Source organism: Gopherus evgoodei, chromosome 2 (assembly GCF_007399415.2).
Source record: "Gopherus evgoodei ecotype Sinaloan lineage chromosome 2, rGopEvg1_v1.p, whole genome shotgun sequence".
NCBI lineage: Eukaryota > Metazoa > Chordata > Testudines > Testudinidae > Gopherus > Gopherus evgoodei.
This window is the reverse complement of record NC_044323.1, coordinates 239,898,113-239,925,986: the sequence shown is the minus strand read 5'-3', so window position 1 is coordinate 239,925,986 and position 27,874 is coordinate 239,898,113. Positions and strand designations below refer to the sequence as shown.

Genomic DNA, 27,874 nt, shown 5'->3' with positions numbered 1-27,874 from the left:
TTTCAGCCAGGATCTCCTCTGGATTTAGCCAGCTCGGGTTGCGTCGATTCGCTTTCTTTTATTTTTGGATTATTTTCCCACCAATTTGTCATGCCCTTGGTGTCTGTACTGCTGGTCAGCTGCACCTGGAGTGTGCTGTAAATACTCTGTTTTGTTTAGCCTCTTTCCTTTTTCACTCCCTTACTTGATACCAAGCTGTGTATATAGTATATGAGAGCTGAATTGTTGTATTGATTGCTATTTTGGTTAATTGTTGTATTTTACAATATTCAGTTAATGTGCGCACAGTTTACTTAATTTTGTGTATCTGTTCTGGATTTTAGTAAGAAGTTGATTATAGACTGCTTGGTTTTTTGTTGTTGGATGTAAATAGGCTATTTCAAGTTGTGTGTGTATTCTTCTGATAGTATTATTAGTTGGTAAAAGTGCTCCTCCCCAGCCCAAGTTGCAACTCATTCCCCATTAATAAACAACCACTTGGTTTTGAATTTTCATTGTCACGTTTTGATTTTCCTCACTCAATCAAACCCTTACTCGAACCTGCATTGGTCTCGGACAATAAAATGGCAGGAGTGGAAACCCTCTGGGTGTTTTTCTGTATTTGGAGCATGCACAGTGTAAAAATAGACACTTTTCTTAACTACTGTTCTCAAGTTGGGTCCCCCCAAAATTTAGTGAGTGCCATGTACTACCTTGTGTAAAATTTGACAGGTTGAGACCATTTTGACCCATAGCTCAGTAATAGTTTGATCTCCAGTGCTGGGCAAAAAAAACAACCACCCAGAAACTTTTTTTTCTAAAATAGCTATTTTTAGGGGCACTGATATCTCTGCAACTCCGGGATCAAATGACTCCAAATTTGGGTCAGTAACCCTTCACCTTCCAGAGAGAGACAAAATTTCAAAAGATCGAACTAAGCATGTTGTTTTTAGAGGACCTAGAAACGTTGACTTTTTTATACAGATGTCATAAGGTAGCCTTAACTATAGTGGTGCTTGTATACTACTGCTCAGACAGTCCATAGAGAAGATGTGCCAACTGGAACAAAACACACATGGCTGTGCTGATACCCAGCTTTGGGGTTTATGACTAGGAGTAATATGAACATCTGGTGTATTGTTAACTGTATTTGTGTTACGTTGCATATGAAAATGATAAAGGGGGGCACAACCCCCTACAAAACAGCCACTAATTATAACCTATAAGTAATGTAGTAACAGACACACACACCTTGCCAGTGTACTAGACAACCCGGGCCCACTGTAATGGGAAGTCTGGAACACTAATTGAAATAGGTGTGGTATGCCTATATGAGAGAAGGTGCAGGGCACAGTACTGCACAAGAGGCAGTGGGACAAGTGGAGCAATGACACATTTCACCTTGATGTCTGGCCCTATCAAAACGTGTGTTGCCATATGTCCTATGCTTTTCCAGGGATACCTGGGCAGGAGGATCCCAAAAGAAAAATAACGGGGGTGGAGTGTTAGGATATAGATATTCAGGCCTGTCTGCAAAGGCCTATACTTTAAGAATTTAGGTGTATTCTTATCACGGAGCTAGTTACAGAGGGACAAGACAAGAATCAAAATCAGTCTGCCTGCTTATAGGCCTTCTCTCGCTATAATAGTCTAAGACCTTGGCTACACTGGCGCTTTACAGTGCTGCAACTTTCTCAGGGGTGTGAAAAAAAACACCCCCCTGAGCGCTGCAAGATACAGCGCTGTAAAGTGCCAGTGTAAACGCTGCAAGCTAATCCCCATGAGGAGGTGGAGTATGTGCAGCGCTGGGAGAGCTCTCTCCCAGCGCTGGCGCCGTGACCACACTCGCACTTCAAAGCGCTCCCGCGGCAGCGCTTTGAAGTTTCAAGTGTTGCCAAGCCCTAAGGCCTTGTTCTTAGGCTAAGACTTTGGCTAAGCAGAAGAGGCAGCCATAAACTGGGAAGCGTATGGTCACATCCTTACATTCTAAACTAGTCAGATTGAAATAATGTGTTATTGGGCTTTTAGGAATATAATCCTTGCCTGATAATGCCTATCACCTCGAGATAAAGATGGTTAAAGAAAACTTAATTTGATAGCATCCTGTCTGGCAAGAACTTACTTATCAATAGCTGGGGTGTAAAATCTTCATTTCTTTGTTGTTCTATCACTGTAGTCTCCATTTCCCTATTGTTTGTCTGTGTAATCTCTACCTGGTTCTGTGATTGTTTCTGTCTGCTGTATAATTAATTTTGTTGAGTGTAAACCAGTTAAGACGGTGGGATATAATTGGTTAAATCACGTTAACAATATGTTAGGATTGGTTAGTTAAATTTCAGTAAAATAATTGGTTACGGTATAGCTAAGCAGAACTCAAGTTTTACTATATAGTCTGCAGTCAATCAGAAAGTAAGGGGGGAATGGGAACAGGGGCACAGACCAGGCTCTGTGGCATCAGTGCTGGGAAGGGGGACACTGAAGAAGGAAATTGGAACCATTGCTTTCTGGAAGTTCACCCCAATACACATCCAACTGTTTTCACCTTAAGACTTTGGGTATTGTTGCTCTCTGTTCGGGCGAGAAGGACCAGGGAAGTGAGAGGGTGAAGGAATAAGCTCTCTAACAAATGAATAAGTGCAAAAATAATTATAATAGACTAGAAAATTCTGTGAGTGTAACGTATTAGACTTTGGAATGATCTCCCAAAAAAGTAATGGAAGTCCAGGTTTATGAGTCATTTAAAACAAGACTGAATAAAGCATGTGAGAACATACAGTACCAGACAATCCTGATTTAGCAAGAGGATGGGCTAATAGAGCTTTTGTCTCCATTTTTCTGTTAAGAATCTGTATGCTAGATTATTTTTGCAGTTTGGTCTTCATTTAACATTTAGAATTCTTTATGCAGCGTTGTTTTGACTAATTATAAATTATGTCCCCAAAAGTTTCTATGGGGGGCGGGGGGGGGCGGGACTTCTGTAGATATGTATAAAAACTACATGGAAGAGACTGTTGTGAAGCTTTAAGGAGATACAACCTGGGCTGTTCCTGTGTTTGCCACTAGCCTGTGTTGTGAAATAAGCTGTACAAGAGCACACCTGTTTTTCAGTTTGCCTGTCTGTAAAAGGAAGATGACTGCCACCTTTATAAAGCACTTTGAGATCCACAGATGCAAAATGCTGTCTAGTATTAATAATAATGTTTTAGCTAGTGTCTGTTTCTTGGAAAATATGGCAGTGGGAAAGTCTAATGTAGTGCTTGTTTTTACATTATAGATGTTAATCTCGAGTGTATCTGTTAAACTCACTGATAGTGTCTAAGGGACCCCTATTTCCCTAGGCCTTTTGATCAGGGAGCTAGTGAAGCATTGTTTTTGTTTTCATATTACTAATCATGTAGCCTTTTAAAACGCATTTTAAAATGTAATGTTTTCTTGAAGTTGAGAGATTCTCTTCAGTTTTTTAATGAGAAATCTGCAAAAGGGAAGAGAAGCTTTTGATTTAGAGTGAATGTTAAGCAATTAAGAGCAGTGGAGATCTTTAAGCTGGCTAAAATACTTTGTGTTTTGTTGATGTCTGTTTAACTTTAATGAATAATATATTGGCTAGAGGAATTTTTGTTAAAGATTGAACAACCCAGTTACTCGAATTAAAGTGTGAAAGCTGACAACATAGATTTTGAGGTCCTCAATACCTGCAGCAAACAAGGGAAGATCAGAATTGTTGTTCCTCATTCCTTCTGAGGTACAAAACGAAGAGGATAAAAACCTTTAAACAAAACCAGAAATCCTCCCACAAACCTTTCAGGTCACTTTAATGATGAAGATGCTCTAGCAAACTTTTTAAAAAAAAATCCTTTTTAGGTCATCTTTAAAACTAGACTGGATATTTTTATTTGGGAGCTGATTATCAGGGGACTTTAAATTTTAAAACAACTCTGATCCACAAACTCATTGAGGTTTTATTTGGTTATAGTAATAGTTTGATGTAGTTGCTGTAGTACATAATATAACAATGTAATAGACATTCCTTATTCATAGAAATGATCCTACATTTCATTATAAAAAGAACAGGAGTACTTGTGGCACCTCAGAGACTAACAGACTTATTTGAGTATAAGCTTTCGTGGGCTACAGCCCACTTCATGGGATATAGGCAGTGGAAAATACAGTAGGAAGATATATGTAACAATATACACAGATGAAACAATGGGTATTACCATACACACTCTAACAAGAATAATCAGTTAAGGTGAACTGTTACCAGCAGGAGAGAGAGAAACATTTTGTAGTAGTAATCAAAATGGTCCATTTGCAGCAGTTGACAGGAAGGTTTGAGGAACAGTATGGGGGGGAAATAAACATGGGGAAAGAGTTTTTTACTTTGTGTAATGACCCATCCACTCCCAGCCTTTATTCATGCCTAATTTAATGGTGTCCATTTTGCAAATTAATTCCAATTCAGCAGTCTCTCGTTGGAGTCTGGTTTTGAAGTTTTTTGTTGTTGTAATATTGTGACTTTTAGGTCTGTAATCGCGTGACCAGGGAGATTGAAGTATTCTCCGTCTGGTTTTTGAATGTTATAATTCTTGACGTCTGATTTGTGTCCATTTATTCTTTTATGTAGAGACTATTCAGTTTGGCCAGTGTGCATGGCAGAGGGACATTGCTGGCACATGATGGCATATATCACATTGGTAGATGTGCAGGTGAACGAGCCTCTGATAGTGTGGCTGATGTGATTTAGGTCCTATGATGGTGTCCCCTGAATAGATATGTGGACGGAGTTGGCAACGGGCTTTGTTGCAAGGATAGGTTCCCGGGTTAGTGGTTTTGTTGTGTGGTCTGTAAGCTTACAGACAACCCCCAACCTGAAACAAATACTCACCAGCAACCACAGAAAATTTGCTGTAAGCCCACGAAAGCTTATGCTCAAATAAATTTGTTCGTCTCTAAGGTGTCACAAGTACTTCTGTTCTGTTTGTGGATACAGACTAACATGGCTGCTACTCTGAAACATTTCATTATGCTACATCAGTGGTCCCCAGACTTTGGGCATGCTCTCCTAGAGGGGTGTGGAAGAACAGTTGAGGGGGCGTGCAGCAGGGCCCAGGTCAGACCCCATCGAGGGCTGGGGAGGAAGCGCCACCCAGCTCCACTCTGCCCTGAGCCTAGCTCAGACCCACAGCCATAGCTCTACTCTGCCCCGTTTGAAACTATTTGAATATGAAGTTATTTGAAAGTTATGAATGTCTTAAAGCAAGTGGATAGTGTGGATTTGCTTATGAAGTCTCAACTACATTGGCTACTGTTGCTGCTTCCACTATTTACAGAGGTTAAGCTCATAAGTAAGAACATAAGAATGCCCATACTGGGTCAGATCAATGATTCATCTAGCCCAATATCCTGCCTTCTGAGAGTGGCTGGTGCCAGATGCTTGAGGGAGTAATAGAGCAGGGATATTTATCGAGTGATACATCACCTATTGTCCAGGCCCAGCTTCTAGCAGTCAGAGGTTTAGGGACACCATAATATGGGGTTGGGTCCCTGACCATCTTTGCTAATAGGTCCATCAATGGCTATCTTTCATTAACTTATCTAACTTTTTCTTTCTTTCTTTCTTTCTTTTTTTTTGGAACCAGTTATACTTCTGGCCTTTACCATGTCCCCTGATGATGAATTTCACAGGTTGATTGTGTGTTGTGGGAAGAAGTACTTCCTTTTGTTTGTTTTTAAACCTACTGCCTATTAATTTCATTTGGTGACCCCTAGTTCTTGTATTATGAGACGGAGTAAATAACACTTTCTTATGAACTTTGTCCATACCATTCATGATTTTTTAGACTTCTATCATTAACCACCACCCCCTTCACCCCCTCGGTCTCTTTCTTAGATGAACAGTACCAATGTTTTTAATCCTATGAAGGCTGTTCTGTACCCCTAATAATTTTTGTTGCCCTCCTCTTTCCTTTTTCCTATTCTAATGTGACCAGAACTGCACTCAGTATTCAAGGTGTGGGCATACCATGGATTTATATTATATTTTCTTTCTTATTATCTATCCCTTTCCTGATGGTTCCTAATGTTCTGTTTGCTTTTTGGACTGCTGCTGCTCATTGAGCAGATGTTGATATCTCCCTCATGTAAGAGGCAGATGTAAATAATGTAAAAATACACCTGAATTTATGAACTATAATATAATTTTGTCTTGAGGACTTGGTGATGCATACAAACCATGCACACTTTATAAAATCCCTGGATAAAATTGGTGGTAACCTTTCCCTTGTTAAAGACTTGTAACTCAAGCAGTCCTTATACACTGAAATTTTTAGCATTAATTTTCCATTGACAAGCAGCATTTATTCTAAATATTTTGAAACAATTAAGTACCTTGTTAAGTTAGATTAATACTTGAAAATTAGTCTCTTCTAAATTTTAGCAAAATGCCTATAACTTCATTGCACAAACAAAATCACATAGCATTACATTAAAAGATTTGGAATATAGATGTATTTTTACATTGGCTCATGTGAGAGGCAGTTTTCAAGGCAAAAGTAAAATCCTCATTATACGAATACCATACTGAAGGCCTACAGTCCAATCAGTAAAGCGCCGTGTGTCGTGAATTACATTAGCTCTGTATTTGCAGAGATTGGAATATCTACATATTTGACCTGTACCTAATTCATGAAAGTGTGTTACTCACATGAAAAGAACAAAGGCTAGTATGGTATTAAAGCATATACCTCAGACTTGGTTCCATATATACCTCTGTGCACACAGTTAAAATGTCTTCTCAGAATTCAAGTTTGTGTGAAAAGAGATGATAAAGGGCAGCTGGGATGATGGCAGTGGTATAATCAGTGGATCAGTGCAATGATTGTTCCAAATTTAAGATGTCCACAGCCAATATTTATAAATTTAGAAAAGGATTTTGATCTCATTATAACAAATCTTACAATATATTGGAATGATATATACTTAAATCCAATTTAACTATTTTTTTGTTTGGTCAGGGAAAGATTTAGGGTCAGATCTTTTCTCAGTAGAACTGCTAGATAATTGGTTGATAATCCTTCAGTTTCATTATCATAATGTTTGCATCATTTTTATTTTTGTGATTTGGAAATACATTTTTGATACAAATATCAAAATTAAAATGACTACTTCTGAAAAGGAAGTCATCTTAAAATATAGCTCATTAAATTTTTACAGCTTGATAATATTTTTATTTTTAGCATTAATACCAATAAAAATCCACGAAAACAAGAGGCTAGGTTTTTATAGAATGTACATCAAAAATTACAACTTTCTATGGTATTTAAAATTGTGTAGGGAGATAGTGGACCCCAGATATATTCTCTGCGCATTGGAAGCGCATTCTTGGATTTTGGAGCTTCGTATGGGGCCTGTTTTCAAAATATTTTAAAGAAAACTTTTTTTTTACATAAGTTCCTAAAACAGAAATACAGATCTTCACAGCCAGTCCCAAGATGCAGTTAACTACAAAAAAAAAAAACCCAAAAAACCCTATCATAACTTAATATGATAGACATTTATTTAATGTTTCTGTCAGAGAGACTGTTGAAGACACACTGAAAATCGGGAAATGCCCTACTTCTCCCCTTCCCTTAATCTGAGATTGCTAATAATAGTGTTTTGGTGTGTACCAACAGAAAGTTAACACATTTTATGGTTCTACAGTCTAAGTGGTAACTGTTAGGGAACTTGCATCACTCCATCTTATTGCATTAGAAACTATTAAAATAGCTATGAGTGGGAAGTTAAAATGCCTTTCCTGTTTCTCCATGTGATTATAATCTAAAAACTTCCTAACTTGTGATTTACTAATCTCTTAGATGTATGCAAATTTAATAATAATGTGAACTAATCAAACCTGATTGTGTCTAGCATCCAAATTTGCAATAGTTAAGAACATAACAGCCATACTGGGTCAGACCAAAGGTCCATCTAGCCTAGTATCCTGTCTTCCAACAGTGGCCAATGTCATGTGCTTCAAAGGGAATGAGCAGAACAGGTAATCATCAAGTAATCTATCCCCTATCGCCTATTCCCAGCTTCTGGCAAACAGAGGCTAGGGACACCATTTCTGCCCATCCTGGCTAATAGCCATTTGTGGACCTATCCTCCATGAACTTTACTTCTTTTTTTTAACTCTGTTATACTTCACAACATACTTTGTCAAAGAGTTCCGCAGGCTGACTGTATGTTGAATGAAGAAATACTTCCTTTTGTTTGTTTTAAACCTGCTGCCTATTAATTTAATTTGGTGACCCCTAGTTCTTGTATTATGATAAGGAGTAAATACCACTTCCTTATTTACTTTCACTACACCAGTCCTGATTTTATAGACCTCTATCATATCCCCCCTTAGTCATCTCACTTTCAAGCTGAAGAGTCTCAGTCTTATTAATCTCTCCTCATATGGTAGCTGTTTCATACCCTAACTATTTTTGTTGCCCTTTTCTGTACCTTTTCCAATCTGAGAACTTTTTTGAGATGGGGCGACCACATCTGATCACAGTATACAAGATGTGGGCATACCATGAATTTATATAGAGACAATATCATTACCTGCTTAGGACTTGATTCTTCCTTCATTATGCACCTCAAATATCTCTTGAAATCAGTGAAAGGTTAGGGTGTGCAAGAAATGCAGGCTCAGATGCCTGATGTATGCAGGTTCTTAATTTTCCTTTCTTTGATATTTATGCACATTTAAGATTTCCTAACACTTCCCATTATAAGCATGAGTTCAGTTGCTTGTAACTTTACTAAACTTGAACTTGTGGCTGAAACTTTCCATGCTTGTTTTCTGCTTAAGGCTGAATATGTTTAGGTTTTAGGAGGAATGATTCAGCCTTTTTGGAGAATATTAGGGCAAAATAGGCAGTTTTACCAGATAAAGGAGGAAAAAATAATCCAGCTGCTACTTTAAGAGCTCTACCAGCAGGTTTGGAGGAAGAACTCAAAATTTGGAAGTGGGATAGGCCTGCAATTGGAAGGTTGCATTTCTAAATCCATCCAGTTTTGGTTATAATCACTGCAAATTATGTGCTCAGTAGAGCTCCTTGCAGACTTGCAGCTAAAATCTGTGAGTATGCCCTTGGCCCCCGTACAGAGCCATCAGGAGTTTTCTAGTCCCAGCACTTCCACTGACTTCCTGTTAATTCTGTGCATTTCCCAACCTGTATCATTTGAGAGAGGCCATATGCCATTGGCAGATAAGGAAAGGATCATTTCCTCCCTTTATAGACAGGGTAACTGAGAGAGAGCTCTGCCAGAAATGACTTGTGTTGGGAATAGAACCCAGACCTCTAATGTGGGAGATCCATGTCTCATCTACTTAGCCACACTCACTTTTGGAACAAATGTGCCAGATTAGTGTGCTTAGATGTGCTTTCTTTAACCATTAAATCACACTTCCATCCAGAGTGAGAAATAGAATCCAACAATCCTGATTCCCAACATTCCTTTGCTAGTGCTTGTACAACTATTTTCTGACCGCAAAATATATGCTGTCTGTTCTAGTGTCTGGTTCTAAGGGAGGATAGTGGCAATCTGCTTCTGCTACAGCCGCCTTCTTTAGCTGAAGTGGTAATGATATATGCTGTGAATCTAAAGGTCCTGACTTGCAATCCTCTTGGTTGCATCAGTGATGGTTCATGTGGTTCTTTATGATGGAATTTCTGTTTTTTCAGTTTGCTTTTTTAGAAATACCTAGGAAACAACACAAAAAAAACTACATTAAAAGAACGTTAAGGCCGCAAAGTTTACTCTCAGTTAAGGAAATGGCAGAATTAAGGTTGCCTGTATAACCTTAATGCTGCCTCGTTGTGCATTAAAATATAAATAACATGGCACCATGTAAAGACTTCTACAGACCCTTGCCTCATAAGTACCACAGGATGGACAGCGAATGAGATAGAGGTGCAAGAAGAGAAAACACAAAAGAATGTTCTTTAATGGACTGGGGTAAAGGAGAGCTGTGTTCCATTTCTAGCTCTGGCACAGATGTCCTATATGATGTGGCCAAGCCAATCATAACATATTTACGAAAGCAGACTGAATTGAGATTGCACAGGCAGCCTTAATTTAGGCACTTATTAACTTTTGAGTGTTTAACTTTACAACCATAATGTTTATTTGTATGTAATATATAATCTAAAAAATTAGAGTACATCTGGTGTTTCAGAATTGCACATATAAAATATGCATATGTTTACATATTGAATGAGTGCATTGACTCACTGTATTTGCAAATATCTTGAAGGAAAAAATGAGTCAAATGACCAGTTGTAACTGCACCTATGATTTTGTGCATGCATTTCCAAGAGTGTGGGATATGCTGTTTTTTAGATTTAGAATTGTTTTAAGACAACCAAAGCTTTGGTTGTCAACTGCTATGAATAGTGATGCAATGGTAAACTGGTATGAATTTTAAGCTGTCACTTAAAAATAATTTTGCATAATAAATCTTTAACATTTGTTGCATGATTACAGTAGCTAGAAACTGCATATCCTAAGTAGCCTGTAGAAATCTTATCTTGAAGTAGTTCATTTAACCTACTTACCTAACTCCAATATTTTACTGTGCTAAATAAAAACTGCTGAAAATTCAGTATATTATCATGGAAAGAAATAAACATTCAGTTACTGGTTGTTTCAACTTGGAGGAGCAGGGAAAGAACAGTCTGAAAAATACTAGTTCTTCTAAATGTTTTCAGAAAGAAAATGTGAATCACATGGCTTTATTGGTGGGCAAATTAAAAGTAAAATAACTTTGTTTCTGTTCAATTTATATGTAAAAATAAACCTAAACGGATTTCTGATTCTACAGTCAGGTCTTCGTTAATATTAGCAGGTCTCTTTGGGGGTGGAAGTATCTGTACACATGCGTCTGATTGCAAGCTCTAGCTAGATAAGTTTGTCATGTTGTGTTTTATATTTTCAGCTTAATCATTTACATCTGTGCATTGATCTTTCAGAACTAAGTGCTACTATATGTTTCATAAGTGAGGTAGCATGTTGCTGTAGTGGGACTATTAATTATTTTTGCCATTAGAATATAACTGATTATTTTAACCTTTGCAGTTTCCTTTTCCCTCTACATATGGTTATATATAATGAAATGTTTCTGTGCTAGTGTGTGTTTATTACAAACTGAAACATCAGTACTTTTGGGAGTTTAGTGCCGCATCAGGTCCTTGAGACTTGATCAAAGAACATGTAAATGAAATAGAATTGTTCATGGGTGTTGTAATACGTGGTCCTGTTTATCCATAAGAATGTGCAACATATCCATGCTAGTGTAGACTTTTGCTTAGTAAAAGATATATGTAGTAGTAGTTTAAAAAGTTAAATAAATTGTATTAAGCTCGTCACTCTAAAAATCTGTATTTCACATTAGTTTTGACCTTTTTTTGTCCCATATCATAGCAGGTATATTTCCAGAGGATGTTTGGATGCCAGTACAACTGGATCCGGATTCCTCTCTGGAGCCCCTAGGTACTGTTGTAATACAAATAATAAATAACATAGGTCTGTCACCTGGCAGCATAGAACACTGTTAGAATTAATTAGACCACAAAGCTAGATGCCTCTTATTTTTAAAATCGTTCTCGGCTCCATTGTCACTTTTAATATAAACTTTTGGAAAATTCAAACCAGAATAACTTTTTTCTAAAACATTTCCTTAATTTCATATGCATTCTAACTTTATCATAGGGTTGCTAATTTCCTGGGCTTGCACTGTTTGCTCTATTTGCTTTTTCAAAATCAGAATATCCAAATCTGTATTCTATTGGATATACCTTTAGCTATTCATATATAGAAGTAAATGGGGATTTTTCACTTGGCAGTTAGTGGCAGCTGGATGTGTAAATCAATGACCATACATGATCTATTGGCTTGGACCAGCATATTTGAAAAAAGTTTGCTTATTATATTTGAAAAAAGTTTGCTTATTATATTTGAAAACCAATGCTGTCTTCTTTTAGTAGTGTCAACTAAGGGTATGTATACACTACATTTTACAACCCATGGCAGCAAGTCTCAGAGCCCACATCGATATACTCTGGCTCATGCTACAGTACTAAAAACAACTTTGTAGACATTGCAGCTTGGACCCTGAAGCTCAGGGAGAGATGTGGGAGGAGGGTCTACACAGTGGTTTTAGTGCCAGAGAGCAATACCCTCAATATTGGGTTGGAAGCTCCTCCCATTATTTCCATGGGTTGCTTGGTATTATGCAATTTTTTTCTGGGTTATTCCATTTGGTTTCATATATTTTTGAAAGCACCTGGTGTGATCTGTGTGAGGTTGATTATATATGTGCATTTTGTAGTTCAAGCACCTGGAATGTGGTAATAGGGAATTATTTAAGTTTGGAGGGCTAGTGCTGTGGCTGCTGTGCTGCTATCATCTTTGAAAAATGGTGTAAATATTATCGTAGAATCATAGGACTGGAGAAGACTTCGAGAGGTCATTTAGTTCAGACCCCTGCGCTTGTGACAGCACTAAGTATTATCTAGATCAGTAGTTCTGAACCAGGGATCTGAGGCCCATTGGAGTGCCCTGAGCAGGTTTCAGGGGGTCTGCTAATCAGGGCTGGCATTAGACTGGCTGTGACCCAGGGCAGAAAGCCAAAGCCCCAATGCCTGGGGCTGAATCCTGGGGTTCCAAGCCCTGCCACCTAAGGCTGAAGCTGAAGCCTGAGCAACTTGGGGCTTGTCTACACTTCACTTTACAGTGCTGCACTTCCAGTGCTGGTAGCTACACCCCTTGTGGAGGAGGGTTTTTTTAGAGCTCTGGGAGAACTCTCTCCCAGTGCTCTGCCGCGACTACATGTTGCCAGTGTAGACTAGCCCTTAGCTTCACAGGGCTCCCTTTAGCGTGGAGCCCTAAAGCTGGCTCTGCCTTCTATATGCAGAAAAACAATTGTTGTGGCAGAGATGGGCCGTGGAGTTTTTATAGCATGTTGGGGAGGCTTCCGAAAGAAAAAGGTTGAGAACCCCTCATTTGGCCCATCTATGTCAGGTGTTTGTCTAACATTATGTGAGAGTCCTGCAAAGCTGTGGAGCAATCTGAAATAGTATGTTGTGCCTGAGAGCCACAAATGAAAAAGGAACAAGATTGCACAAGAAAGTAAGTTGCTAACATTTTGTTGGAAAAGAGCACAGGGGGAAGGAAAGCTCAGTGGTTTGAGCACTGGCCTGCTAAACCCAGGGTTGTGAGTTTAATCTTTCGGCGGGCCATTTAGGGATCTGGGGCAAAAATCTGTCTGGGGATTGGTCCTTTTTTGAGCAGGGGGTTGGACTATATGACCTCCTGAGGTTCCTTCCATCCCTGATAGTCTATGATTCTACATTTCAAACTGTACAGATGTTTTTAATTTTAATTTAGTTTTCAGACCAAACACCTTCAACTCACAGCAACAATTTAAAGGACACTGAATGTGTAAATAATAATATCTCAGTATGTATGTGAAACTTAAGTTTTAAATTGTATTTTTTTATCCTGATTAAAGTAACTGTTACCTATATAAGTGAATTAACAGGTTAAACTGTTTAGTTTTTAACGAAATTTTGTGGCAATGAGGTTAATTATGCATTGTGCAAAAATAATTTTTATTAGTTGCCTTTAAATTTAATTGAATGTCCCCTTTTTGTATTGTAGTGTAAATAGGTTAGCACTTAATTTACAGTCTCTTTGTTTTGTATATATTTTGTCCCCTTTTGAGCTTCTGGAGGCAAGGTCAAATATATTTGCATGCTTGCAATCTCTGCTAATTAGACTGGGAGGAAGGGAAAAAAATAATCAAAAACTTGAGACTGAAAGAAAATAAATGGTCAGGAACCTTCAGTTTTGAGTGCCTTTGATATAGAACAGGAATCGGCAGCCTTTCAGAAGTGATGTACCAAGTCTTCATTTATTCACTGTAATTTAAGGTTTGTGTGCCAGTAATACATTTTGATGTTTTTAGAAGGTCTCTCTCTATAAGTCTATATTATATAACTAAACTGTTGTATGTAAAGTAAATAATAGTGCAGCAAGGTGGGCTGGGCCGGCGGCCAGGACCCTGGCTGGCTGTTGGCCGAGTGGGGCCTTAGCCGGCCGGGGTCCTGGCTGCCGACCCCGCTCAGCCCACTGTCAGCCTGGGGTTCCATTCTTCCAGGCAGGCAGTGGGCTGAGCGAGGCCGGCAACCGGGACCCCAGACTGGCTGTGGGCTGAACGGGGCTGGCGGCCGGGACCCCTTCCATCTGCTGGATCCTGTGAGCCGGGGTACTTGCTGCTGGCCCTGCTCAGCCCACTGCCGGCCTGGGGTTCCATTTATCCAGGCAGACAGCAGGCTGAGCGGGGCCAGCAGCCAGGACCCCAGCTGGCAGCGGAGTGCCACTAAAAATCAGCTCGTGTGTTGCCGGTTGCTGATCCCTGATATAGAAGCTTATTATGACGAAGATTAAGAATATTAAGTAGTTTATTGATGTTATGAGAAGTGATGACCCAGTGGGGGTCATTATTATTTGTGTTTTGTAAAAGTTAGTTATAAAAAGAACTAGATAATAGTGTACTTTGTAGCAGTCCTCTGAAGCTATCCTGAGAGATGTTTTTCCTGACGCCTTACTCTCTAGCAGGGAAGCAACAGCCATTGCTAAACTGCCACTATTTACGCAATACTGTCCCAGATTTTTGGTAAATATTTGGGTTGTTCTAAACCTATTGCTTGTGTCCGTATGTGCTTAAATCTAATAAATTGTAGTTTTAGATAAGAGCATGCTTGCTTGTATTAATTTTTCATTAGCCGGAGCACTGTGTTCCCATTGCTTTATTCCTGACACGGCCTGGCGGGAAAGTTAAGTTACCACTGCTGTGGGTTCTGAAAACTCTGGGTAACAAGCCCTGATCCTACAGCAGTGAAGCAGGTACATAAGTTTACTCACATGAGTAGTCACATTGACTTGAATGAGACTGAGTGCTTAAATGTAAACCTCTACCTAAATGCAGCATCTGTGGCTAAAATTACATATACAGACGTTCCTGGGTTATGCAAACCTGCACTTACGGAAAAAGTTCCGTAAGCTTTTTTTTTTCTCATATAATTGTCAGGTATACATCCCTGATTTACACAAAATTCAACTTATGCAAGGCATTCCGCAACGGAATGCCTTGCATAAGTCGGACAGCGTGTGTGTTTGTGTATATATATTTATATTTTTCCCCTGTTAATGACACTTTGTCTCTTCAAAACAAAATTGCTTTGGTGTTAATGAAAAGTTATTTTGACTTTCAGTACATTAACGAATTTATTGTAACTTCTTGTATACACATAGACCAAAATTTTCTAAAATAGGTACCTAAAGTGCATATTTATGTACTGAAGTTACTTAGGAGCACAAGTCTTGTTGACTTTAAACTGCAAACTCTGGTAGAGAAAGAGAGCCTGGTTTTAGGTTTCTTGAGCTGTGGAAGTTCAAAATAGCAGAAAGTGGTGTTCACGAATATAACATATTCCCTTACACTTGTGTCAGAGTTTGTGATGTTCTTACAGTAGAGATATTAATGAGGCCCTGGACTTGCCTTTTGCAGAATAGATGGGCATTAGGTATGAAATTTGTTAGGAGAAAATTCCTCCTCTCTCTCCGCCCTTGTGCCTGGGGCTGGCTCAGGCTTTGCCGCCTCCCCCTGCCCTTCGGGTTGTGTAGTAATTTTTGTTGTCAGGAGGAGTCACAGTGCAAGGAAGTTTGAGACCCTCTGGTGCAGGTAATCCACCTCTCAGAGAGGCGGTAGCTAGGTCAACGAAGAATTCATCCATCAACTTAAATGCATCTGCAGTGAGGGTTAGGTCGACCCAACTACATCACACAGGGCACAAAATTTTTCACAGCCCTAAGTTAGGTCTATCTAATAATTTGGCATAGACCAGGCCTAAGATTAGACCAGGCCTAAGATTATAAAATGTGAAGAAAGTGTATATGAGAGTAAATTCAAATTAAGAAAAAATATTAAAAAAACCCAGGATTTTATTCACCTTGAGACCTAATATATTTTAGGTCAAGTTAAATTATTTGAAACAGCATGTGAGGGTGGAATTTATAGACAGAATGCAATAAAGGAATGGTGGTTCGAAGGGTAGACTATGAAATTAGTAATGTACAATTTTAAATGGATGATATTGGATTTTTCTAGGGGTAACAAAACATATTACAGGGTCTTTATATACAGAGAAGGTGATCTGAAAGCTAAGTACGATTTTGGGCCTACTAACCGTGATGTGACTTCTTTTAAGACAGAAAGAAAAATCACTGAATGTTCTGCTGTAAATAATAATAAAATGCTGAGATTTTTAAAATGGTTGGTCTGGAGCTACCAAAAATAGTGGCTTTACTGTTTACAATATTTTCCATAAAATCTTTGTGCAGGCTGACAACTTGTGGGCCAGTTCTCAGATTATTTGAAACCATTGAGTGCTCAACTTGGGCAAAAACAGTATTTATAATCAGAAGTTTATTAGCACCACTAGGTTGACCAAATGTCCCGATTTTATAGGGACAGTCCCGATTTTTGGGTCTTTTTCTTATATAGGCTCCTATTACCCTCCCACCCCCGTCCTGATTTTTCACTTTTGCTGTCTGGTCACCCAAAGCACCTCTTAGCTCAGGTACACGTTGAATCTTATATGATAGGAAATTCATCTGATCTGACAAAAGCAACACATCACTAGAACTTGAAAGTATTTATGCAGGATTTCAATTAATACTGGCAAAATAGGAAACAGGTCAGTTATCTTGTTCCTAGGTATATGTTGAGTAATTAAGCATTACTTACAGTATTATCTCAAACTTCGGTTACTGTGCAAAGATACTTATTTTTGTTACACTTCGGAAGTTTTATATTCTTATTTATAGTAATTCAATGTAGAATTGAGGCAGTTCTACATTTCAAGCTGTTTTTATTACCTTCAGAAGAGTATACAAGATGTTCTCTTCTGTTAAATAACATATTAAACTACATTACAATAATGTTAAGGCTGCAGAATCAAACAATAATAAATTAGTTGCCGATGCAATCTTAATTCATCTCTCTTCTACGTGTTTCCATATCTTAACATGCCTTTATTTCTTGTAAGTGTAACCTTACATCTGACTTCCTTTAGTTTTAATACTTGATTTTGGGATAATTCAGGGTGCATTTATTTAACTCAAAGACTTTTAAGTACTGATGTGCACAGTTAGAGAGCAAACACGGTCAGGTTAAGTAGTCTACCAATTAGAGCTGGGCAAAAGTTTTTTTGGCAAATGGTGAATTAACTGAAAAATACATGTTTCAGTACCCTTGTAACAATTTGTGAATTTAATACAAATGTGCCAAATAATTTAGGGCAATACCTTCTGTTGGGACTGCGGCACCATTCACAAAAAGCCAGGAAGAAGTGGGGGTGGTATTCCATACCCATTAGTTAGTGCATTCAGCTGGGATGTGAGAGAGCCAGGTTCAATTCCCCATTCTGACTGACATGGGGAAAGATGCAAGTTCAAATATTCTCATGTTGTTGCAGGAGAGTGCTCTAAACAATAGGTTAGGGGATATTGTGATGTCTGTGTCTCTCCTGTTGAAGCTGTTCTTCTGGGTATAAATAGTTAGTCATTGGAGCATGGATGTGGACTTTGGTCTCCCACTTTCTGGGTAGGTGCCCAAATCACTGGGCTGTCATTCTCATTCTCTTTTTCTCTTTCTGACCCAGTGACTAATTATTTATACAAAATGGAATAACTTGAGCAGGAAAGACTGAGAAAGATGCTCCCCAGGCTACTCAATAACCAAGAGATTAGTGCAGTCTTCTGCAGTGTGGGAGACCCAAATTCAGATCCGTGTTCCAATGACTGTTTGTAACCAGTGGAACAGCTTCCCGGAGGAATTGAGACACCCATATCACAATATCTCATAGCTGTGAGAAATGGTAGTAATTGTTACTTCTGTCACAATGGCTCTATTTAAGGGCTATTGTCTTGACTCCAATTATACTTTATGTAATCATAATTAGATACAAAAATAGTTAATAACAGCTTAATTATGACCTAATTGCTTTATATTTGACCTATGCACAAGTTTTTAATTTATTTTAATTCTATGGAATATTTGAAGAGCGTTATTCTGTTAGGCTCATTAGGGTAAAGAAAAGACTGATGCAGATGCCAAGCTTCTTAAAGAACCCATTTTTCACTTTTAACTCAAACTAATAGATGTTCTTCTAAATTTGCAGAATTCATTCTCTGCTCAGTGCTTTAAACTTGGGAGAACATGCTACATTTTTATACACTAGTCTGAATCCCTGCTTTAAGTGCAAAATGATATTCCACCTTAAGTAAGGAGCCATGATTGTTCTTACTATGGAGGTGCCTAAGTCTTTGCTAAGTACCATTATGTTATCTGCTTCTCTTGCTTTAATTTAAGAACTGTTCTAATATATTGTAAATATATTTATTACAAGCTGTTTCACTCTCAAATTGGACTTGTTGGCCATAAGTGGATTCATCTGGCACCTGATTAGGCCTTTTACGTGTATACCGTGATCCAATTTGGATCGACAGTTGCCAATAATATATTGTAAATATATTTGAAATTATATAAATGAGAACATGACTGAGTTTGGACTTTGACTTTTCTCTTAATCTAACCAATTATAATAGATTGTTTAATTTTTGTGGTAGGAAGCTCCCTTTCCTTGTCGTCAGGCATATTTTCTGTATTTCAAGTTTTGAGTAGGTAGTTGGCAAAAAATGAGTTTCAGATGTTTTGTGTTTATTAAACAGCAAAATGTACTGTAAATTAATGAGCTTTATTGTAATATATAGTTTATGCAATATTTCAAATCCTATTTATATTCTTTTTAGAAGAGACTACAGAAAGAACTGTTGGCTTTGCAGAATGACCCACCTCCAGGAATGACTTTAAATGAAAAGAGTGTTCAAAATTCAATTACACAGTGAGTGTGTAAATACTTTTCATGCTTTCTACATTAGATAAGTGAAGTTTGTTTTTTTTCCTAGAATAGTATTTTCTCCTGTTGATCCATGGATGTAAAAAAAAAAGTAGTGATTCACATGTACACTGTTTAATATATTCACTAGTAATTGATAAACTGGGTTATAATCTTCAGTATGATACGTTTCACTGCCTTCTATAAAGTCTGGGTCAATGATGCTTGCACTTTTTTTTTTTAATAGAATAAAAAACTTTTTTGTCTGGAATTTTTTAAAATCAGCCTAAATGTGCCTACATGTAATCTGACAGAGCAGAATTAAATTCTGGCAAACCATTTTAGAGCAAAACTATTAGTCTAATGTAGTTTGACATTATGTACATTTTGCATTAAATCAAGAGGGTATCCCTCTTAGTCAACAATCTCTCATTTGGATTTCCTTTCTCTGTTTGTTTGGTGTGCCCAAACAATTCTGAACTGAGGAGAGCAAAATCTGAAGGAATGCTAAGCATTCAGTTTTATCTAAAACTGCAGAGAAGGTGATGTGAGATCACTCCATGCTTTGACATCAACAGGAATGGGGAAAAGACTACAAGCAAACTATACATTTCACTCCTAAATACACCAGTCACTGCCATCAAAGTAGATTTGACATTAAATCATGATGTGGGGGAAACTGAAGCAGAAGAAAATAAATATTGTGATTTTAATGAAATGTTGCATGGTTATTGTATGATCCAGAGGGAGGTCCATATTCTGTATGGCCCTTGTAGCATGTGGCAATGGGTTAAAAGAATAGAGGAGAGTAAGATATTGAACTACAGCAAATTTTGGTGAGTAGGCTACATGAATATTAAAATAGCTTGAGGGTGAGATGATGGGAACCAAGAGCAAATCTTCAGACTCTTTCAGGCAACTAATTATTATGGCAAATGGTGGTTTGATTTGAATTTGTGTTTTTTCAAAAATAAAGTATAAGCTGGTTTATACTTTTATTTGCCATTATATCTATATGTCTGAAAAAAAATGTGTACACTAGAAAGGTTTTATTGGCATCAGTTTGGGGTGTCCATGGCTTTAAGCAGCAAAGCCATAAGCGAGATATGTAGGTCATCCTAAGGGAATGTTGATAAAACTCGAAGCACATCTGACATGTATCATTGAGACAATATAGATATGCAACCCTCTGACATCATTTTTAGTTACTTTGCAAAATAGTTGCCTTTTAGACAATAAGTTTTTCCCTTTGTTACTGATTATATATATTTATATATTTACAGGTACTTTTTTGGCCTATCAGTTTCTTTTATTGTTGCACAACCTTTAAAGAGGAGCTCAGTGATTAAAGTAGATTAGTTTGAAATCAGCTACTATTTTTGTAGTATGCTATTGTCTTGCTAACCTTCACATTCTCTTAGTTGCTAAGTTTTAAATAGAACTACAAGTGACATTTCTGCAGATGTGAGTCAGGGAAAGGAGCATGCCCCTTTTCATTTTGATTTAATGTTAGTAAACTGCATTTTATTTGTGACATTTCTATTATTCTTAAATCTCCTTGGCAGAAAAGTAAAATAAAACGGAAAGGGAGTCTGCTTTCACTTGAAGAAGGGGATAGACATAATCTTCACACAAGTTGTAGACTTGGTAATGAGGCTGGGGGTGGACATATTACCAGTCTTTCAACTTGAGCTTTACTGTCTCTTGTGAGTACAAATAGGCATTTTATAGGGAGACACATTTGTATTTATTTCCTGAGGCATTGCTGCTTGTATAATCTACAACACTATGCAAAGATTGAGTATACATACATACAGAGGTTTGGTGTTAATTTCCATGTTATATTTACTTTGCTTTCATGGTCATTGTGATACTGAAGCATAGTTCAGCTAGTAGTACCATAATAGGTAGTTCTTTCAGTTTTTTTTTGTATTTTATTTTAAATTGCTTGATTATATTACTAAAGATTTGTATCTCTTTTTTAGGTGGATTGTAGATATGGAAGGTGCTCCAGGTACATTATATGAAGGGGAGAAGTTTCAGCTTCTATTTAAGTTCAGTAGTCGCTATCCCTTTGATTCTCCTCAGGTAATTAGTTTCTCTGTTCCTCCTGCTTACCTCTCGTTTTTTAGATTATAGCTGCATGGTATATGCTGAATAGTAACATTGTTCACACTTCTTGTAATTTTAAGGTTCTGTTTTAGTTACATGGATTTCAGTTGTACACTCAATTGTGCAGTTGCCACCTCTTTTAAAAATGTTTCTGCAACAGAGAAATATGTCCATTTGTTCTCATAAGAAGAACAAAGTAAATCTGAAATTTTTTAGTGTTACTTGAATCATCTTGGATTTTTTTATGACCAATGAAAGAGCAACACGGGCAGTGATCCTCTCTTTTGGAATGTAGAAATAGAGTGGATGACAAACTTCTTTTTTTCCTCTATTCTTGCCTCCAAACCCCGTTGCTGCTCCTTAACGTCACTTTCTTTACAGTTTCTCTGCTTCTCCTGTTAGTACTGCTGGGGAAATACTGTAGGTACGATCACATCTGTGATTGTGGCAGGGGAGCACAAACATAGGTGTTGTGGCATGGTAGAAGAGGCTTAATAATCTATTTTTACTATATGAGTTAAGGAACAAACTTGGTTCATTTTTTCTTGAATCAGCAGCAGGAGCTGCAGAGGAAGTGCACTGTCCTGTTGGAAAGGTTGCTATGTTGATCTCTAGTGACCTTAAACCAACTACAGGAGCAATATCAATGTTGAGCTACATTCATCTTCCACAACCAGAGGGAAGGTTACAAAGTGTGCCTTTCAAGGGGAAGGTGGGTAGGCAGAAGACCTTCCCTGTACCCCCTGAAAAAAAGAGGGAAAAACCTAGAGTGAGAGAGGGAAAAACCTAGAGTGAGTGAGTTTTCATGTCCTCTCAACTGAAAGTTCTGAGTTCGTGAATAAGTACTAATTGTGGTGATTTCTGTGGAGACATATATTTATTGCATCTCATTCAAAAATCCATATGAAAAGCTTAACCACAAAGATATGTTTAGGTACTGTGGTAAAAACTAGAATGCTGACTTTTCAGTCTTAGGTTTTAAGGAACAAACTGGCACCTGCACATCTGCACCCAACAGGTTTGCAGTGAAGTACTCATAGGTGATCCACAAGAGGGTAGCCACTTTCATTTGGTTCCAAGTAGGTACTCTTTGTACTCATTACCCGAAGTGTGTGTGTGGCTGTGTGCAACTTATTGTAAAACAGTAAACAGACCAATACATGTACACCGGTTAGTACAGAAAACAATTAAATATTTAAGTAATGGATGCTTGACTGTTGAAGATAGCCAGAACTTCCTTAATAAAAATTCTGTCATATAAGTTCATCTTGTGTAATTTAACACCTTATTCTAACAAAGTGCATATATAGTATAAAATAACAGTTTAAACGTCTGTCACTTAAGCACTCAGTTGTTTTCTGTCTCAGATATGTTGTCTCATAGTGTGCATGCATTTGCTTACTGAGTTGTGCATAGATGTTATTTTTTGAAAGGAGAGACATTAGTTTGAAAAAGAAATATATGGCTGAATGTCTGAAAAAATAAGACCTTCAGTACTTTAGGAATACCAGTAATCTCAGTATAGAAGTTCAAAATGAAGTAAGGAGGCTGGTCTTGTGATTAAGGCATTGGGCTGGAACTCGGAAGATCTGAGTTAATTTCCTGTCTCTACCACAAGGGGGTCCTAAGTGACATTGCGCAGGTTGTTTAATTTTTCTGCATAAGTTCCCCATCTATAAACTGGTGATGAGGATGCTTCCCTACCTCACGGGATGTTATGAAAATGTATCCATAAAATATTTGGGAAGCTCTCAAATGGTAGGCCATAAAAATATATAAATAAAAGGGAGTTATAACATCATCTAGTGATGGGCTGAATACTGTGGGAAGTTGCTGATGGTTGGGTAATGCTGGCTGCTGAGGGAGCTTCTTTCCCTCCACTTTCCTTTTCCCTTCTTTTGAATTCTGGGTCAATTATATATTTGATTAGTGATAGAAGTTTCACTTACGGGCAGTAATTGCCAGGATCACTCTTCTTTCCTTGTTTTGACCATGGCAATGCGACTCTAATTTGATTCCTGTCTCTTTCTGAACACCTATTTTTTTTTCTTGTGTAATTTTGTCCCAAAATGATCCTTTAGATATAGTATAATCTATGATTATATATTTCCTATGTGGCAGCATGCTGTGGTTTTATAAATCACAACTTTGTTAGTCTATAGCAGGGGTTGGCAACCTGCAGCACATGTGCCAAAGGCAGCAAACAGGTTGATTTTTAGTGGCATGCTGCTGCCAGTTGGGGTTCTGGCTGCCAGCCCTGCTCAACCCGCTGCCAGCCTGGAGTATGGAATCCCAGACCAGCAGCGGGCCGAGCGGGGCCGGCCGCCGGCCCCGGGTTCCGGCCGCCGGCCCCGGGTTCCGGCCGCCGGCCCCGGGTTCCGGCCGCCGGCCCCTTGCCAGCTGGGGTCCCGACTGCTGGCCCTTCTCAGCCCGCTTCCGACCTGGATGGATGGAATCTGGGCCGGCAGCAGGTTGAGCGGGGCCAGCGGCCAGGACCTGAGACTGGCAGCGGGATGAGCCACTCAGCCCTCTGCCAGTCTGGGGTCCTGGCTGCTGGCCCCTTAGCAGCCGGAGTCCCGGCTGCCGGCCCCACTCAGCCCGCTGCCAGCCTGGATAGACGGAACCCAGCTAGCAGCAGGCTGAGTGGGGCTGGTGACTGGGACCCTGGCTGGCAGGGGCCAGCAGACGGAACCCCAGACCGGCAGCGGGCTGAGCAGCTCAGCCTGCTGCCAGTCTGGGGTTCCATCTTCTACCCACGCTGCCGATCTGGCACGTGAAATCTTAAATTAATGAAGACTTGTCACACCACTTCTCAAAGGTTGCCAGCCCCTGGTCTATTGCATTAATTGCCAAGCATTTTTTCTGCTAGGACCTGAATTGGTTTCCCCAAACTTACAACAACAAATACAATAGAAATGTAAGAAGACTTACTCATTTGTGAATCTCATGGTATTTCCAGTTGAATAATGTTGTAGGTTATGGAACCATTGAAACACAGTGTGGTGGGTAGCTAGTCCATAGTCCTTTCTCTACAGAAGAATAAGATGAGGCTTTAAGACTCAAAAAACTTTCATGAAAGCTTTGTGATGTCTTAATATTGCTATAATTTAGAGAAGCTGTCTTTGCGCATTTCTGTGCTGCACTGCTGTTTTTAAGTAGTGATTACATTTAACCTTTCACTTCTTCACACTGGTTCTTTCTGTCATACGTACAAATTATTTTGGACCAGGTTCTGCCATCCTTATGTTAATTACTTAGCAAAAAGTCCTGTTGAAATCAGTGTAAGATACTACTCAGTGTAAGAAAAGATGGCACAATCTGGCTTTTGACTATAAGGCATGACTGTTTCCAGAAGACACAAGCACGTCTTTCTCATTTAAATGTTAACAACATATGCTAACTGTATTTTTATTCTTTTTTAGGTCATGTTTACTGGTGACAATATTCCTGTTCATCCTCATGTTTATAGCAATGGCCATATCTGTTTATCCATTCTAACAGAAGACTGGTCCCCAGCTCTTTCAGTGCAGTCGGTTTGTCTTAGCATTATTAGCATGCTTTCCAGCTGTAAAGAAAAGGTATGTTTGTTTTTTAATAATGCACTCAAGAGTAAAATAAATGAAAGCTGCAAGTTTTATAACTTTTTCCAAAGTCTATATTTCACACTGGAAAATATCAGAGGGTTAGCCATGTTAGTCTGGATCTGTAAAAGCAGCAAAGAGTCCTGTGGCACCTTATACACTAACAGAGGTATTGGAGCATGAGCTTTCGTGGATGAATACACGCATCCAACGAAGTGGGTGTTCAGCCACGAAAGTTCATCTCCAATATGTCTGTTAGTCTATAAGGTGCCACAGGACTCTTTGCTGCTTTCACTTGAATAATGTTACTTTTTTTCTAATATGCAAACAAATATACCATAAATTAAAACACTGAAACATTTTGAGTAGTGCAGATGTCGACTTGCTATAAAGATTTTGTAGGAGGAAACAATTTTCTATTTTTAAAGAACCAAATTAATTCCAGTAGGATACATTAATAGGTTTTCTTCTCATCCTTCATTTTTCCAGTTTGTTCTCTTAGCACAGGAGAGCCACACAGCTGACAGTACATTTTTGTCTCCTTAAGTAAGACGATATGGCACTTGGAGCCAATCCATTGAGGCTCAATTTTTTTACACAAACATTTTTCAGAATAAGATCACTCTTGAAATTGGAGTTAGATTTGTTTTACAGCAGTCATTGTATGATGCTGTTTTGCCAAATGACAATTCTCATCACATCACAATTTCAGTTCTAATTATTTGCAGGAAAATATATATTATTGGGGTACAAAATAATGCTTATAACTATTTTTTATTATTTCGGTGACTCTTTCCCTTTTCACTGTGACCACTTTGTGACTTTTTCAGAAAACTGCTCTACTCATTAGGCTGTTGATAGGCCTTCACTCATGAAGATCTGCAGCCTGACCCAAGTCCATCCGGTCAATCTCACCAAGCTATGAGAGACTTCATATAAACTGTGATTCAGAACTATACTTGTGATATATTGAAGCCAAACTTCAAAAGTATTTTAGTTTGGCAGTGGTTTTAGTTCCATTTGCCTTTACAAATAAGAGTGGTTAATTTTCTTCATCCAAGCTTTCCTGAAAAAAGAGCAAAAAAGTTCGCAAATATCTGGATATCCCTGCTTAAAGTTGTTGCTAGAAAGGTGCTAAAGTGACTCTCCTGATTAGTGTAGATAGGGCCTAGTCTGGCGTTTAACACATTTTACAAAATGTATGGCATTTATTCTTTGAATGTAAAAGCTTATTTAAATAGATAATGTACTGTAAGTGATATTTTGATTATTTGATTATTTTAGGTTTTTTTCTATTGCAGAGGCGACCTCCAGATAATTCATTTTATGTAAGAACATGTAACAAAAATCCAAAGAAAAACAAAATGGTGGTATCATGGTAAGTATTTAATTTGGAGTAGGAATTTCAGAAGACTGAAATGCAAAAGGCTGAGTGCAAAAATGTAACAATACAAAGTAGGATTTAAGTAATTTTAAACACTTAAGCTTAGCGAATTTGGAACAAAAAACTTTTCCCAGGACACCAAATAAATATTTTTGTAAAGGAATAAGTTAATTTTAGTAAGAAAACTGATTAGAGTTTTAAATGTGCAAACTTAAATGGATATTTATAGACCAGATCAGGATGTAAAACAGAAATTTAAGAGTGGAAAAAATCAGTCAGAATAATTGATTGATTGTAAGTTCTTACATTGCGAATTTTTATGAGCAACAGATTTTGGAAATTGCTAATACAAATTAAAAGAAGCTGAAAGTAAGGGACGTGAAAAATAAAAGATGTATGATTATTAGTGCTTCTAAAATTGCTCGGGAACAAATCTTAGCTATAGCAATTCTAGATGAGTACTTAAAAGGTAAAGAGGTTAGCAAAACCAGAACATAAGAATGGCTGTACTGGGTCAGACCAAAGGTCCATCTAGCCCAGTATCCTGTCTACTGACAGTGGCCAATTCCAGGTGCCCCAAAGGGAGTGAACCTAACAGGTAATGATCAAGTGATCTCTCTTCTGCCATCCAACTCCACCCTCTGACAAACAGAGGCTAGGGACACCATTCCTTACCCATCCTGGCTAATAGCCATTAATGGACTTAACCTCCATGAATTTATCCAGTTCTCTTTTAAACGCTGTTATAGTCCTAGCCTTCACAACCTTCTCGGGTAAAGAGTTCCACTGGTTGACTGTGTGCTGTGTGAAGAAGAACTTCCTTTTATTTGTTTTAAACCTGCTGCCTATTAATTTCATATGATGACCCCTAGTTCTTGTATTATGGGAGTAAGTAAATAACTTTTCCTTATCTACTTTCTCCACATCACTCATAATTTTATGTACCTCTGTCATATTTCTCCTTAGTCTCCTCTTTTCCAAGCTGAAAAGTCCTAGCCTCTTTAATCTCTCCTCATATGGGAACCTCTCCAAACCCCTAATCATTTAGTTGCCCTTCTCTGAACCTTTTCTAATGCCAGTATATCTTTTTTTTTTTTTTTGAGATGAGGAGACCACATCTGTACGCAGTATTCAAGATGTGAGCGTACTATGGATTTATATAAGGGCAATAATATATTCTCAGTCTTATTCTCTATCCCCTTTTTAATGATTCCTGACATCCTGTTTGCTTTTTTGACCACCTCTGCACGCTGCGTGGACATCTTCAGAGAACTATCCACTATGACTCAAAGATCTTTTTCCTGACTCGTTGTAGCTAAATTAGCCCCCATCATATTGTATGTATGGTTGGGCTTTTTTTTTCCCAATGTGCATTACTTTACATTTATCCACATTAAATTTCATTTGCCATTTTGTTGCCCAGTCACTTAGTTTTGTGAGATCTTTTTGAAGTTCTTCACAGTCTGCTTTGGTCTTAACTATCTTGGACAGTTTAGTGTCATCTGCAAACTTTGCCACCTCACTGTTTACCTCTTTCTCCTGATCATTTATGAAAAAAATAGAGTAGGATTGGTCCTAGGACTGATCCTTGGGGAACACCACTATTTACCCCTCTTCATTCTGAGAATTTACCATTAATTCCTACCCTTTGTTCCCTGTCTTTTAATCAGTTCTCAATCCATGAAAGGACCTTCCCTTTTATCCCAGGACAACTTAATTTATGTCAGAGCCTTTGGTGAGGAACCTTGTCAAAGGCTTTCTGGAAATCTAAGTACACTACGTCCACTGGATCCCCCTTGTCCACATGTTTGTTGACCCCT

At 38.3% G+C, this 27,874-nt stretch overlaps 1 protein-coding gene across 2 annotated transcripts in view; it reads left to right on the top strand.

The window, feature by feature from the left end:
- Positions 1-27,874, top strand: part of UBE2W (ubiquitin conjugating enzyme E2 W) — a 42,948-nt gene that overhangs the window by 2,509 nt on the left and 12,565 nt on the right. Inside the window, exons 2-5 of one of the 2 annotated variants that reach the window (XM_030553276.1) lie at positions 18,892-18,983; positions 20,963-21,065; positions 24,512-24,667; positions 25,972-26,048. In XM_030553276.1, the coding sequence (XP_030409136.1) occupies positions 18,892-18,983; positions 20,963-21,065; positions 24,512-24,667; positions 25,972-26,048 (428 nt within the window). Of the gene's footprint in view, positions 1-18,891; positions 18,984-20,962; positions 21,066-24,511; positions 24,670-25,955; positions 26,049-27,874 lie in introns of both variants that reach the window. The other variant, XM_030553275.1, reaches the window with a different exon arrangement.